This window comes from Drosophila serrata, unplaced genomic scaffold (genome assembly GCF_035046125.1).
Source record: "Drosophila serrata isolate PLE 108 unplaced genomic scaffold, ASM3504612v1 contig_261, whole genome shotgun sequence".
Lineage (NCBI taxonomy): Eukaryota > Metazoa > Arthropoda > Insecta > Diptera > Drosophilidae > Drosophila > Drosophila serrata.
In genome coordinates, this window is record NW_028257159.1 from 364,328 (window position 1) to 381,214 (window position 16,887).

General features: G+C 40.8%; 1 protein-coding gene and 1 long non-coding RNA gene across 2 annotated transcripts; one reads left to right on the forward strand and one right to left on the reverse strand.

Annotated features, from left to right (window-relative positions):
- Positions 1-712: 712 nt before the first annotated feature.
- Positions 713-2,561, reverse strand: LOC147643623 (uncharacterized). Its single transcript, XR_015271742.1, has 2 exons — positions 2,084-2,561; positions 713-2,023 (listed from the first exon to the last, which is right to left on the reverse strand). It is a non-coding gene; the product is annotated as an uncharacterized LOC147643623 (long non-coding RNA).
- Positions 2,562-12,570: 10,009 nt separating this feature from the next.
- Positions 12,571-15,228, forward strand: LOC147643624 (uncharacterized). The gene is made up of 3 exons (XM_086832986.1): positions 12,571-12,586; positions 12,693-13,775; positions 13,840-15,228. Exons 1-2 carry the CDS (start codon positions 12,571-12,573, stop codon positions 13,631-13,633), a joined length of 957 nt encoding a protein of 318 aa, XP_086689112.1. The 3' UTR covers positions 13,634-13,775; positions 13,840-15,228.
- The last annotated feature ends 1,659 nt before the right edge of the window (positions 15,229-16,887 follow it).

The following is a 16,887-nucleotide window of genomic DNA, read 5'->3' on the forward strand; positions in this document are numbered from 1 at the left end:
ATATATATATATATATATATATATATATATATTATATTATATTTCAAATTTTATGCAAATCTGTTAAAAATTGGAAAAGTTATAATTTTTTCTAGAAATTTTCCGATCGTTCCTATGGAAGCTATATGATATAGCTGTCCGATTTTAATAAAATTAACATCGAAATTCTAAAATGTTTCAGAACTCCTATATTTCAAATTATATGCAAATGTGTTAAAAACTTAAAAGGTTATAATTTTTTTTGTAAAAATTTTTCTATTGTTCCAATGGGAGCTATATGATATAGTAGTCCGATTTTCATAAAATTTTACACAAAATTGTACAGTAATACAAAATGGCTATATCTCAAATTTGATTAAAAAAAAAAAACTGAAAACGTAATAATTTTTTTATTTTTTTGAAGTGTTGCCCTCGACTCGCTTCTGTGGTAATCCAAACATATTAACAAAACAATCGCTTCGGTCGCAAAAAACTGTGACCTGCTGCCACCACCGAGGGATCTCCATCATTAAGAAAAGTGTCCGCTGAAAGATGTATTTACATGTATATATATAAATATATATATACTAGCGGCCCGTCCCGGCTTCGCACGGGCATTAAACATTACATTTAGATTTCTCAATTTTAACACATTCATAATAATAATAATAATATGACACATAATCATCCTTTTTTTTCAATTATTGAGGTCATAACCCTAAAAGAAAATACATTTATTTTGATAGTGCTTCTCTGTAAACAGTATTTGATGTTGTTTTATTTTGTGGCAGCAAAATAAATTGATTTTCAGGGGCTCCGACTCGCGATAGACCAACATACAGTTGACCATGAGTTAAACATTTATTTCGCAGATCGATCCCTACTAATTCGAAGGTTCGGCCTTGGGACTTGTTAATTGTTAATGCGAAAGATGTTTTTACCGGAAATTGAAGCCGTTTAAATGGGATTGGCAGATCAGTTGGGATCATCGGTATCCTCGGTATATGAGCTAGTTGACCACTTGCTGGGCCAGTGATAATATTTGCTACTATTAAAGTGTCCTTTAACTCCTTAATAAGCAGCCTCGTCCCATTACACATGCTCGGAGGGTTTAAATTTCTTAAAAGCATGATTGGGATTCCGATTTTTAACGTCAATTCATGGGGTGGCAGTCCAGAAGGGTTCAACAAATTTAAAAATTCCTGTGGATAATGGACTGCATCTTCAATATTCGTTACAGTGTCGATCGATTTGTATGTTTTTGTTTGGCCGGGGACTTTTTGAACAATCAGATTATTTATTTCATTGACAGTATCATTCTTAGGTGATACTATAGCCCGAGAACACAGCCAATGGAAGTCTCTTTCGTGCAAATTCTCGATATCAGGGTATACAGAATCTATTAAATTTTCCAAATTATGGAGTATTTGGCCTAGAGACTCATCCAGAAGAATGTCACAATGACCGCTTAAATTTGGAGTTGGAAAAATTCCTTCCCCAAGTTTTAGCAGTTGCTGTGGGAAATCGCTATCAGTGATTCCATGAAGATGAGCTCTCATATTTGTCCTTAATTTTAATGTTTCAATCGTAGTCCATATGGGAGACGATTTCAAGCATGCCTTGATGATATCTGCTCGCGTGCCTCTGTTAATAACGGGGAGAGTCTGTCGAAAACCTCCAGCAAATACAAAAGTAATCCCGCCCATGACTGCAGAGGAGTTCCTTAGATCCTGTAAGGTTCTGTTCACGGCCTCTATATGTGCTCTATGGCTCATCGTGCATTCGTCCCACATAATCAATGATGCCTCTTGTAGTAATTTACCAATAGGTCCATTTTTGCGTATTGAACATGTAGATTGTTGTTCAAGATTGACGGATAGTGGAAGTTTAAAAGTAGAATGAGCAGTTTTGCCATCCTTCAAAAGAGTTGCAGCATTCATCAGAGGATCCCGCAAATGGATATATTCCTCGGACCGAAGTTTCGTCTGATTCAATCTAAGAGGCAGACCTGATGCATCCGGCCAATAACGACATTCGATTCGAGCTGTAATCAATAGTTGGATTATATCTGATCTTCTGCAAGCTGTAAACGCGCTTCAGCTACCCTTGCCCTGTCGCGTTCATTATTTTGAGAGTGAATCAAATCGATTGCTGCAGAACGCGACTGTCTAACTCTTAATCGTTTTCTCTTAAGCCTATCTGCTCGTCTTTCTGCTGATTCTTCCTTGTGCATCTGCATTGCTCTCAGCCGCTCAGTCTCTCGGATGGAGGCCCGTTCTTCGTCAGTTATATTCGTAATCTTACGTCTTTTTGCTTCTGTATTACGATTACGACGACCCAAACTCGACTTCTTGGGTGGCATGACTTCGTTTTTTACTGAACCTGAACAAAAAAATAAAATTTTTATCTCAAATTCCTTATTTCAATATGTTTTGAATGTTTGACAGGAAATGCTTTGGCTGCCTGTAGAGGGCGGTAGATGTAAGGTAGTTTTTTAATATTTTTTTAACACCTTGGATTACGTTATCGTAATTTTAGTAAGGATGCCTATTTTTTTTAAAATGAAATATAGCCTATGTCACTCAGGAATGATGAAGCTTTCCAACAGTGAAAGAATTTTTCAAATCTGCCAAGTACTTTCGGAGCCTATTCAATTCATACAAACAAACAAACAAACTCACCTTTCCTCTTTATATAATAGTACTAGCTGTACCCTGCCACGTTTCTCTGTGGCATATTGTGGTTAAGAGGGCACTTCTGAATACGTCAATGTTCCGGCAAAATCATCTTCCTGGCATAAGGTGAAGAAGGCAGTCAGAGTTGTCGCTCAGTCTCTCGGATGGAGGCCTGTTCTTCGTCAGTCATATTCGTAATCTTACGTCTTTTTGCTTCTGTATTGCGAATACGACGACCCAATCTCGACTTCTTTGGTGGCATGACTTCGTTTCTTACTGAACCTGAACAAAAAAAATAAAATTTGTATCTCCAATTTCTTCTTTCAATATGTTTTGAATGTTTGACAGGAAATGCTTTGATTCAGCTGGCTGCCTGTAGAGGGCGCAGCAGTAGGGGCACGGGGAAACGCTAAAAAAATTGATATATTCGCAACCGCAGATAAGCTATCAACATCAAAAGTAGACAATAACCGAGCTGGAACCTCAACGCATGTTGTGTAAAAATTTGGACTTAAACGGTTCAGAACTTTTCAAGTCTATGAAGGATGTAGACACGAACAGAGCATTTTTATATATATAGATAGAGTATAGATCTGTGAGGAGAAAAAGGGCGAGACCGCATCAATAAGTTTCCTTGACCCAACCAAAAAGGGCGAGACCGCATCAACAAGATGCCTTGACCCAATTAAAAAGGATGAGATCCACTAGCAAAGTGTCTCAGTCAAAAAGCAAAAAAGGTTATCATCAAAACAAAACAAAAAATGGAGAACACCGTACCCCTAAAGTGCCTTACTCATAAAAACAGTAAAGATGCAGATGATGCAGATGCAATGCAATCCGATCCCACATCCATTGCTGATGAAACAATTAATAACGAATAAACAATCAATAACGAATCACGCGAATGTAACGAGTTTAGACTTGAACATCTTAATGTTGAAGAAATGGAATGTTTAAAGAAGGTCCTATACAAATAAAGCGACATTTAGTACAGAAAAGGTAAGAATTTGACTTTCACTAGTACTATTAAGCATGATATCCAAACTCAGCATGAAGACCCGGTTTATCGCAAACCATACAAATACCCCCAGAGCGTTGATCAGGAGGTAAACAAACAAACTAAGAAAATGATAGAGCAGGGCATTATCCGAAAATCAAAGTCATCCTTTTGTTCACCTATTTGGGTAGTCCCAAAGAAGGCAGACGCCTCAGGTAAACCAAAATTCAGGTAAGAAAATTCTATTGCAAAGACAGCGTTTTCAACCAAACATGGGCACTACGAATATACACGCATGCCCTTTGGCCTTAAAAATGCACCGGCAACTTTTGCTTGAACAATTTGTTGGAAAATTTAATCTAAAAGGATTTTTTAGTATACTTGGATGATATTATAATTTACTCCACTTCATTGGAGGAGCACATTTTATCATTGAAGAAAGTCTTTGGAAAATTAAGGGACACTAATTTGAAATTGCAATTGGATAAATGTGAGTTCATGAGTAAAGAAACACAATTCCTAGGACACGTTGTCACTACTAATGGAATTTAACCTAACCCAAACAAAACAAACGCAATGACAAAATTCCCATTTCCAAAAACTCCTAAACAAATAAAATCACTTTTGGGATTATGTTCTATCCCAAATTCATTACTAACTTTGCTAAGGTAGATAAACCTATGACCCTAAAGTTAAAAAAGGAGCGGTAATCGATACCAAATGCAGAGATTACATAGGGTCATTTGAAAAATTAAAGGTACTGATAACTTCAGATCCGATTTTAATCTATCTTGATTTCTCAAAACCCTTTTCCTAAACAACTGACGCTAGTAATAAGCAATCGGTGCTGTTTTGTCACAAAATCATAAGCCGGTATGTTACATGAATACATGTTAACATGAAATAAATAATGCGATTATCGAAAAAGAACTGTTAGCTATAATTTGGGCAACTAAATATTTTAGGTTATATCTATTTGGAAGGCCGTTTGAAATATTAAGCGATCACAAACCACTAGTGTGGCCAACATGAAATTGCAAAGGTGGAAAATTAAATTGATTGAATTTGATTACAAAATGAAGTATCTTCCACGCAATGAAAATTATGTAGCGGATGCCCTTTCCCGCACATTAGTAGAAGAAGCCAGCCATGGTTGGCGAAATTGCGGACAGCATGCATGCAACAATGCATAGTGCTGCTGAAGATAACTTAAACTACATCTCCATTACCGAAAGACCCTTCAACTATTTCTCTATGCAAATAGTGGTAGAAAAAGGAGAAGCAGACACAGTTAGCCCTAGTCATTATATTCAGAAATTAAAAATAAAAATCACAAATAAAGAAATGACGATCGAGTTAGCCAAAACCCTCATCAAAGAATATTTGTCCACAAAGAAAAGCACTCTTTATTTCCCAGATGACGATGACTTTCTGATATTCCAAAGGGTATAGTTACCTGATATTCTGACAAATGTAGAAATTAGAGATTTAATCTTAAATAAACATTAGGAACTTTTACACCCAGGTATCGAAAAAACCATTAATTTGTTTAGAGAAGAATATTACTATCCTGACAGTCAGAAACTCATTCAAAACATAAACTGAACATAGGAATACGAAACTTTTATTTGAAACGACACCTGAAGTGCTAAACGCTAGAAAAAAATACGTGATTGACTTTTATCTAACAGGGAATCAAACCTTCCTATCTTGCATAGATATCTATTCGAAATTTGCTACTCTAATTGAAGTAAAAAGTAGAGATTGGCTAGAAGCAAAGAGAGCCCTCATAAAGATATTTAATGACATGGGAAAACCGCAAGAAATAAAAGCAGATAAAGATTCAGCGTTTATGTGTATAGCATTGCAAAACTGGCTAAAATCAGAAGGTGTAAATATAACCATCACAACAAGCAAAAATGGTGTATCCGATATAGAAAGATTTCATAAGACCGTAAATGAGAAGCTGAGAATTATTGGTAGTGAACAAAATATAGAAGATCGATGCACAAAATTTGAAACGATCTATATTATAACCTATATGTTTATAATCACAAAACAAGGCACAATACCACTAAAAGAACTCCAGCAGATATTTTTCTATACGCAGGTGGCCCTGATTTTAAGTACAACAGAACAAAATTTACAAGATTGACCAGCTAAACAAAAACAGACATAGTTATGATGTTGATACGAAATATAGGCAATCCCCATTAGTCAAAAGTAAGGTAAGCAACCCATTTAAAAAAACAGGTCAGATTAGACAAGTGGACGATAAACACTTCGAGGAAACAAATAGAGGCAGGAAAATCGTACATTACAAGTCAAAATTTAGGAAACAAAAAAAGACTAACCAAAGTAAATACGATAATTCCAGACCCATCGAAGAAGATTAGAAGATTAGATTAGAAGATGTCCCGTATTCCCCGTAATGATTATATGTCTGGCAATCATCACTCTCATCACAATAGTCCAAGGCAGTAGCATAGAAGTAAACACAATTAGTGCTAAAAATGGATACCTCGTATTCCAAACAGGAGTTACGGAGATACCCACAAGTTACAAATATCACTACTTAAGCATAAACGTAACTAAGACCAAGGTAATGTTTGAGAATTAATTGGATGAGGCGAAATATTTTCCTGATGTAATCCAAATAGATTACTCAGTCGAAAAACTAAAAAGGGAAATAAACGGTTTGAGCATAATTAAGAGAAACAAACGAGGTCTGGTAAATACTGTAGGAACAGCGTATAAATATTTATTCGGCACCCTGATCAGGATGACAGAGATGAGTTAGAAGGCAAAATCAATAATTTGTCAGAAAATTCCGTTCAGAATCACGATTTGAATATGATTATAGATGTGATTAATAGCGGGATATAGATATCAACAAATTCAAAATAGAAAAGGAAAAAGACCAACACGTAGCAGAACTTATTTTCAATTTACAACAATTCACTGAATATATTGAGGATAAAGAATTGGGTATGCAACTCACGAGATTGGAAATTACTTAAACATGATTATTTGAAACAAGTAAATTCCGAGAAAATGCTAAAGATTAAAACATCCACTTGGCATAAAACAGATACAAACGAAATTTTAATTTTTTCCGATGTTTCTAGCGAGATAATGAAAGTCCCAATCTATATATATAACTAGCAGCCCGTCCCGGCTTCGCACGGCATTAAACATTACATTTAGATTTGTCAATTTTAACACATTCATAATAATAATAATAATATGACACATATTCATCCTTTATTAATTTTTTTTTTTTCAATTATTGAGGTCATAACCCTAAAAGAAAATACATTTATTTTGTTAGAGCTTCTCTGTAAACAATATTTGATGTTTTATTTTGTGGCAGCAAAATAAATTGATTTTCATTGGCTCCGACTCGCGATAGACCAACATACAGTTGACCATGATTAAAACATTTCTTTCGCAGATCAATCCATACTAATTCGAAGGTTTTGCCTTGTGACTTGTTAATTGTTAATGCGAAAGATGTTTTTACCGGAAATTGAAGCCGTTTAAATGGGACTGTCATATCATTTTGGATCATCGGTATCCTCGGTATATGAGCTAGTTGACCACCTGCTGGGCATATTATGGTTAAGAGGGCACTTCTGAATACATCAAGGTTCTGGCAAAATCATCTTCCTGGCATAAGGTGAAGAAGGCAGTCAGAGTTGTCGCTGGCGGATTCAGGACTCTTTCTTGCACATTTCTTTCTGTGAAATAGACACGTTGACCATTCTCCTAATGGATAGCGTTCATGAATGTGGAATTAAAAAATTCTCCATGCAGCCTCGTTGCTGCTTATGTATCTTCTAGCCTGGTATTGAGATATTTCATCGAGAACTCGTACTGCATTGTTGTCACCATTTACTGCCTGAACACCAAAAGCTGCCATATCGCTGCCTTTATTCACGTACTTGCAGATATATTTAATCGATTTCACGGAATTGCAATATTCTACGTTGATGTGCGCTTGTATGATTTTGACAATAGTGTTGAGTATGGAACCACCCAACGATTGTCTACCTCAATATCACCAATTCTCATGTTTAAATTTGCCGAAGTCCCTCCATCTTCAGTTGACCGTCTCCTATACAGAGGATATCCATCGTCCCCTGTTACGGTGTTGGCTGTAAATGCTCGAGGATATCCCTTGAAACACTTTCCGTCTACCATGCATGGTGAACATGGGTTGAGGGTACCACATGGGCCATGGATCATGTTCTTGATGACAACTTCATGCAAATCCGTATCAACCTCGGCCCATGGAATCTCAGCGCATATAACATCGTCGATTTCGTCTGGAGTAATTTTATCATGCAGCCAAATCAGTATGTGCGCATGCGGCAATCCTCTCTTCTGCCATTCTACTGAATACATCCAGCACCGCACAGATCCAAAAACTCCATGTTTCACAATAAAATCCATCAGTGACTTGAGCTTTTGTCTGAAAACACGGGCTGTGATGTCATGCCTATCCCTATACGATTGTCCAGGAAATAACAGCTGTACTATCTCGTCCCAAGCTGGATTGCATGTGAAGGTGATAAATAAGTCTGGACGGCCGTAGCAACGAACATATGCCATGGCATCTTGAGCATATTCATGCATTTGGCGTGGACTACCTATGTATGAGGATGGCAAAATCGTTGGTTGTATTACGGTCATTCATCACAGCATCCCGCAAATGGATATATTCCTCTGACCGAAGTTTCGTCTGATTCAATCGAAGGAGCCTGACAGTATATGCAAACCTGATGCATCCGGCCAATAACGACATTGCGTCTCTCTCTGTGGAGGCCCGTTCTTCGTCACTCATATTCGTAATCTTACGTCTGTTTGCTTTTGTATTGCGAGTACGACGACCCAAACTCGACTTCTTGGGTGGCATGACTTCGTTTCTTACTGAACCTGAACAAAAAAATAAAATTTGTATCTCCAATTCCTTATTTCAATATGTTTTGAATGTTTGACAGGAAATGCTTTGTCTGCCTGTAGAGGGCGGTAGATGTAAGGTAGATTTTTGATATTTTTTTAACACCTTGGATTACGTTATCTTAATTTTAGTAAGGATGCCTATTTTTTTTTAAATGAAATATAGCCTATAACACTCAGGAATGATGTAGCTTTCCAACAGTGAAAGAATTTTTCAAATCTGCCAAGTACTTTCGGAGCCTATTCAATACATACAAACAAACTTACATTACCTCTTTATATAATAGTATAGAAAAATGCTCTGTTCGTGTCTACATCCTTCATAGACTTGAAAAGTTCAGAACCGATTAAGTCCAAATTTTTACACAACATGCGTTGAGGTTCCAGCTCGGTTATAGTCTACTTTAGATGTTGACAGCTTATCTGCGGTTGCGAATATATCAATTTTTTTAGCGTTTCCCCGTGCCCCTACTGCTGCGCCCTCTACAGGCAGCCAGCTGAATCAAAGCATTTCCTGTCAAACATTCAAAACATATTGAAAGAAGAAATTGGAGATACAAATTTTATTTTTTTGTTCAGGTTCAGTAAGAAACGAAGTCATGCCACCAAAGAAGTCGAGATTGGGTCGTCGTATTCGCAATACAGAAGCAAAAAGACGTAAGATTACGAATATGACTGACGAAGAACGGGCCTCCATCCGAGAGACTGAGCGGCTGCGCGATGAACTTTTACTCATACAGGTTAATGGTTAGGAGGACCGATTGCAATCATATATTGAAATGTCGTCAGTTGTTTCATTAGTACATTGTCGATATGTATGCAAAAATTGAAACAGAACGTTTGCTGTTCCTCCGATTGAATCAGAAGAAACTTCGGTCCGAGGAATATATCCATTTGCGGGATGCTGTGATGAATGACCGTAATAAAACCAACGTTGGAAAGCTCACGATTTTGCCATCCTCATACATAGGTAGTCCAAGCCACATGAATGAATATGTTCAAGATGCCATGGCATATGTTCGTTGCTACGGCCGTCCAGATTTATTTATCACCTTCACATGCAATCCAGCTTGGGACGAGATAGTACAGCTGTTATTTCCTGGACAATCATATGGAATAGGCATGACATCACAGCCCGTGTTTTCAGACAAAAGCTCAAGTCACTGATGGATTTCATTGTGAAACATGGAGTTTTTGGATCTGTGCGGTGCTGGATGTATTCAGTAGAATGGCAGAAGAGAGGATTGCCGCATGCGCACATACTGATTTGGCTGTATGAGAAAATTACTCCAGACGAAATTGACAATTGATACAGATTTGCATGCAGTTGTCATCAAGAACATGCCCATGTGGTACCCTCAACCGAAGTTCACCATGCATGGTAGACGGGAAGTGTTCCAAGCGATATCCTCGAGCATTTACAGCCAACACCGTAACAGGGGACGATGGATATCCTCTGTATAGGAGACGGTCAACTGAAGATGGAGGGACTTCGGCAACTTTAAACATGAGAATTGGTGATATTGAGGTAGACAATCGTTGGGTGGTTCCATACTCACCACTATTGTCAAAATCATACAAAGCGCACATCAACGTAGAATATTGCAATTCCGTGAAATCGATTAAATATATCTGCAAGTACGTGAATAAAGGCAGCGATATGGCAGTTTTTGGTGTTCAGGCAGAAAATGGGGACAGCAATGCAGTACGAGTTGTCGATTAAATATCTCAATACCAGGCTGGAAGATACATAAGCAGCAACGAGGTTGCATGGAGAATTTGTTCGTTTCCCATTCATGAACGCTATCCAGCTTTAGTTCACTTGGCAGTCCATTTGGAGAATGGTCAACGTATCTATTTCACAGAAAGAAATGTGCAAGAAAGAGTCCTGAATCCACCAGCGACAACTCTGACTGCCTTCTTCACCTTATGCCAGGAAGATGATTTTGCCGGAACATTGACGTATTCAGAAGTGCCCTCTTAACCACAATATGCCACAGAGAAACGTGGCAGGGTACAGCTAGTACTATTATATAAAGAGGAAAGGTGAGTTTGTTTGTTTGTTTGTATGAATTGAATAGGCTCCGAAAGTACTTGGCAGATTTGAAAAATTCTTTCACTGTTGGAAAGCTACATCATTCCTGAGTGACATAGGCTATATTTCATTTAAAATAAAAATAGGCATCCTTACTAAAATTACGATAACGTAATCCAAGGTGTTAAAAAATATCAAAAAACTACCTTACATCTACCGCCCTCTATAGGCAGCCAAAGCATTTCCTGTCAAACATTCAAAACATATTGAAATAAGGAATTTGAGATAAAAATTTTATTTTTTTGTTCAGGTTCAGTAAGAAACGAAGTCATGCCACCCAAGAAGTCGAGGTTGGGTCGTCGTAATCGTAATACAGAAGCAAAAAGACGTAAGATTACGAATATAACTGACGAAGAACGGGCCTCCATCCGAGAGACTGAGCGGCTGAGAGCAATGCAGATGCACAAGGAAGAATCAGCAGAAAGACGAGCAGATAGGCTTAAGAGAAAACGATTAAGAGTTAGACAGTCGCGTTCTGCAGCAATCGATTTGATTCACTCTCAAAATAATGAACGCGACAGGGCAAGGGTAGCTGAAGCGCGTTTACAGCTTGCAGAAGATCAGATATAATCCAACTATTGATTACAGCTCGAATCGAATGTCGTTATTGGCCGGATGCATCAGGTCTGCCTCTTAGATTGAATCAGACGAAACTTCGGTCCGAGGAATATATCCATTTGCGGGATCCTCTGATGAATGCTGCAACTCTTTTGAAGGATGGCAAAACTGCTCATTCTACTTTTAAACTTCCACTATCCGTCAATCTTGAACAACAATCTACATGTTCAATACGCAAAAATGGACCTATTGGTAAATTACTACAAGAGGCATCATTGATTATGTGGGACGAATGCACGATGAGCCATAGAGCACATATAGAGGCCGTGAACAGAACCTTACAGGATCTAAGGAACTCCTCTGCAGTCATGGGCCAGATTACTTTTGTATTTGCTGGAGGTTTTCGACAGACTCTCCCCGTTATTAACAGAGGCACGCGAGCAGATATCATCAAGGCATGCTTGAAATCGTCTCCCATATGGACTACGATTGAAACATTAAAATTAAGGACAAATATGAGAGCTCATCTTCATGGAATCACTGATAGCGATTTCCCACAGCAACTGCTAAAACTTGGGGAAGGAATTTTTCCAACTCCAAATTTAAGCGGTCATTGTGACATTCTTCTGGATGAGTCTCTAGGCCAAATACTCCATAATTTGGAAAATTTAATAGATTCTGTATACCGTGATATCGAGAATTTGCACGAAAGAGACTTCCATTGGCTGTGTTCTCGGGCTATAGTATCACCTAAGAATGATACTGTCAATGAAATAAATAATCTGATTGTTCAAAAAGTCCCCGGCCAAACAAAAACATACAAATCGATCGACACTGTAACGAATATTGAAGATGCAGTCCATTATCCACAGGAATTTTTAAATTTGTTGAACCCTTCTGGACTGCCACCCCATGAATTGACGTTAAAAATCGGAATCCCAATCATGCTTTTAAGAAATTTAAACCCTCCGAGCATGTGTAATGGGACGAGGCTGCTTATTAAGGAGTTAAAGGACAATTTAATAGTAGCAAATATTATCACTGGCCCAGCAAGTGGTCAACTAGCTCATATACCGAGGATACCGATGATCCCAACTGATCTGCCAATCCCATTTAAACGGCTTCAATTTCCGGTAAAAACATCTTTCGCATTTTCCAACGTCGGCCGTCAGCCGATAGGGTGCACAGGAGGATCAACGGATGACCGTGTCATCTGCCGTAACTGTGTACACCATCGGTAGTGCGACTATACTCTCCAAGCGAGGGCGGCTGGAAGCAGGTCCCCAGTCGAGGTTCGACCGGCAATGCTGACCAATTGGAGTGGGGAGGACTTAGGCAAGTCTTTAATCAGCCTCCCATCAAATTACGTGCGTGACGCGACCCTTGCACACTGACTTCCAGGTTCGCAGCTGAGGGGTTAATCCAGCTGTGTCTGCAAGGAGCCTTCCCAGGTCCAGGCAACCCTGGGTCGTAAGTGGCCTTGCCGCAGCTTTGGGGCGAGGCCAAGGTAAGACTGACCCTCGGGATGCCGAGGACAAGGCCAAATTCCTTGCGGAGATCGCGGAATTCGAGGCATACAAAGCGGCAAGCCTGTCGGCGTTCCAGCGAACGCGTTCCAGCGAAAGCGCACCTAAGAGAGCGAAGGACCCACAGGGTAAGCCGAGAGTGGCTAACTTTGTCAGCAAGACAAAAAAATTTAGCGAGGTGGGCAGAGACAGTCTGGCTTTGGGTCTGGTGGACGAGCTCAATGACGACGGTCGCCAGCTGTCGGAGAAGTACGAGGAAATCGAGGCCAAGTTGGCCGACATGGTAACCGACAGGTTGATTAGCATGCCGACCGGTCCCATCCCCTCCTTCGACTCCTCAGACGTGGTCAGGGAGCACCGGGTCATCAGGTGTGACGACGGGTTCTCCCGAAGCTTCCTGGCGGAGTGTGTGGCTAAGATCAGCGACACATGGGATGGCCTTAAGATTAGGCTAGTCCACGCCAGGGAGATCCCAAGGAGACCCATAGCTCGCATCTGGTTACCAAAGGGGCAAAACGACCACGCCAGGGTGATTGCCTGTCTAAGGGCCCAGAACCCAGACATCCATACAGAGGACCGGACCATCCTCAGAGCAGAGCAGGAGATGAAGGTAGGCCAATCTTTTCTCCTGCTAATAAATCTGCGCTGCCTACCTCAGCTGGAGGCAAATGAACACAAGGTCCGGTACGGCATCAGGAAGGCCAAGATAAAGGTCTTCATGGCCGAGGCGGACGAGATATTGGAGGAGGTCGATGACAAACTGTTGGACGACATAGACATCGACAACAAATCTCCTGACGCCACCCCCACCAACATCGAAGTCGAAAATCGTGCAGATTAATCTGAAGCGCTTCTCGCACGCTTCAGCTAATCTTACGATCCTTCTAAGGGAGAGGGATATCGACATCGGTTTGGACCAGGAGATGGGCAAGTCGCTGGACTAAGGATCCAAGGATACACACTACTGTGAACAAACTCGAATGGTAGGTCGAGAGCTTGCATAGTAATTAAGAATCAATTTAATGCTTTTCTCTGTCCCAATCTCAGCACACCTGATCTAGCAGTGGCCAGATTTGAGGCGGCGGATGGGAGCGGAGTAACCATAGCATCGGCATACATGGCCCATGACGAGCCGGCCCCGCCTGAGCCGGTAGTAAAGCCGCTGCAATGGGCCGAAATAATGAAGACGACCCTGGTGTTCGGGTGTGATGCGAGTGCGAGGCACACGCTCTGGGGAAGTTCAGAGACAAACGAAAGAGGGGAGTCACTCTTTGACAATATTATTTTTAGAAATGTTACGATATGTAATAAGGGTAATACGCCGACCTTCATCTTTCCGTGCACGGAAAGTTTTGTTGGGTTTTGTTGGGAAGATCTCACCTTACAAATATAACAGAATATTTACAGGGTCAAGAACTGGAGGGTTTCGACAGAGCACTCCTTCTCAGACCAGTTAAGAAACAGGTGCCAAGAAGAAACCCCCGTAAGACGGATTGGGACAAATTCAGCGAAATTGTTCAATCCAAAGTAAACGGCAGGAGGATTAAGGCATTATCCACTGCAATGGCACTCGACAAGGAGATGAAGGACCTCACGAATATCCTGAACAACGCCTTCAAAGAGATATGTAAGCTATCATTCTCGAAGAACCAATATCCACTGTGGTGGACAAAGGAACTAAGCGAGCTCAGAAAGACCGCGAGAAAGTCCTTTAACAACAGCTATATATCCCGGGTATGGGAGCCATACAAAGAAGCACAAAAAACTTACAAAAGGGCAGTATACAAGGCCAAGAAAGAGTCCTGGCAAAACTACTGCGAGTCACTAGAAGGCATAAAGGACACGGTGAGAGTAAGCAAGATTCTCGCCAAATGGCATCAAAGTTCAACCCTGATCAACAGAGCAGACGGCTCTGCTACGGCGACAATTGAGGAGCCACTGGGGCCCAGGAAACCTTAGAGTGAGCTCGGAACCCGAGGAGGGAAAAAACGCTCAAATAAACACGCCTACGAAAGACATCATTACCACTGAGCGAATTCAGTGGGCAATAGATTCTTTTGAAGTACAAGAGCCCGGGCCCAGACGGCTTAATACCGGCAATGCTACAATCAGCCAAGGATAGCATTTGCAAATGGCTAAAAGCCATTTTCGAAGCTTGTATAAGACTGACGCTCATCCCACTCCTGTGGATGGAGGCAAAAGTCATATTTATACCGAAACCGGGCAGAAGGGTGCATATCCTAGCAAAGGATTATAGACCGGTAAGTCTCACCTCCTTCGCCCTGAAGACACTAGAGAGACTCCTGGACGTCCACATCCGGTAGTCTCTAGAGGGACATCAACTCTCGGATGAGCTGCATGCGTACCGCAAAGGAAAGTCAATGGAAACAGCGCTACACGTAGGTGTACATCATGTCTAGAAGACATTACAACACAAGCAATACATGATGGCCGCCTTCCTAGACATCAAAGGCGCGTTCAATAACGTGAACCCCGACTCTATCCTGGGTTCCCTCAACTTGTTAGGTATTGAGAGAGGCATCAGAGAGTGGATCGGGGTCATGCTTAAGAGCAGGACGATCATAGCCGAACTGAGTGGCACCCACCTCAGGGCGGGGTATTATCGCCCCTTCTCTGGCTCACTAATATGAGCGCCATATTGACAGATCTCAATACGGGTGGAGTTAAAGCAGTTGCGTACGCAGACGACGTAGTACTGCTAGTATCAAGACCATACCCTGACGTTATTAGCGAAATAATGACGGGTGCGCTGGGTCGCTTAAATAGACAGGCAAAAACCTGCAGACTAGGTATCAACCAACCCAAGACAGAACTTATGCTCTTCACACGTAGAACGAAAATACCACCCTTCAACATGCCCAGTGTAAACGGCATGGAGCTAAAACTAGCGGCGAGAGCAAAGTATCTAGGAATAATTCTGGATAAAAAGCTCTCATGGAAAGAAAACATTGCACAAAGATAATATAATGCCGATAGAAAATCAAACTAGTAGTAAAGAACGAGGTGTCCCTCTACACCGATGGCTCAAAAATGAGCTGCGACGCAGGGACTGGGATCTACGCTGAAAATTGGGGAATTGAGTCGAGCAGTCGAGCTTTCCGTAAGGCAGGACCTCAGGGGCAAAAGAGTAAAGATTTACTCGTATAGCCAAGCGGCTATAAAATCCCTAGCTGCCGTGAAAACGAGCTCACGGCTAGTGGCAGAATGCAAGAATGCAATAAGGTAAGGTAAAAATTAGGTACAAGTAACTTGGGTACCGGGACACAACGAGATTCCAGGAAATGAGAAGGCAGACGAACTAGCCCGTGCAGGCTCGGCAGGGCTAAGTACAGACTTCGAATTATCGATCTCCCTAAACGCGATCCAGACAGGGATCCATGACCACTTCAAGCAGATAACTAACAAAGAATGGCTAAGTAAGAGCGATCACATAAGGTCAAGGGAATGTTGGCCGAGGTACGACAAAAAACGAACCAGTGAACTGCTATCCAGCAGCAAGCGGGATATTAGCAGGATCACGGCAGTCACCACAGGACATAGGGCGATCGGTTAGCACGCAATGGAGATGGGACTGCCATACAATACAATTTGTAGAAGCTGTAAGCAACCTACAGAGCAAGAGACACCTGAACATCTGCTCCGCTTCTGCCCAGCATTAAACCACATCAGACTTCGCCACTTTGCTGCCTACCAGATGGAGTCACTGAGAAGTATAGGAAAGCTGAAAGTTTGAGCAATCCTAGGTTTCACCAACAACAAACAGAGGGAATGGATCAAAAAGGAGCTTAGCTCTAATTGGAGGCCCTAGTATCGGGCCTCACCACTGTAACCTACCTTCCTTTTCGACGTCAGCTTTAATTTCATTTTGAAATCTTATAATAGAAAATCCGAGACTCCTATAAACAATTATGAATGACGTGTCCAGATATTTAAATGCAATCAATTTATAGGTTGCTCTGGGGCTTGGCAATTTCTTTGTTTCAATAAGAAATTGTACATCTGTGGAAATACTTTGCTCGGCATATTTAAGTACTCCGTTTTTCACAATACCATTTAACTGGTTACTATCGATTC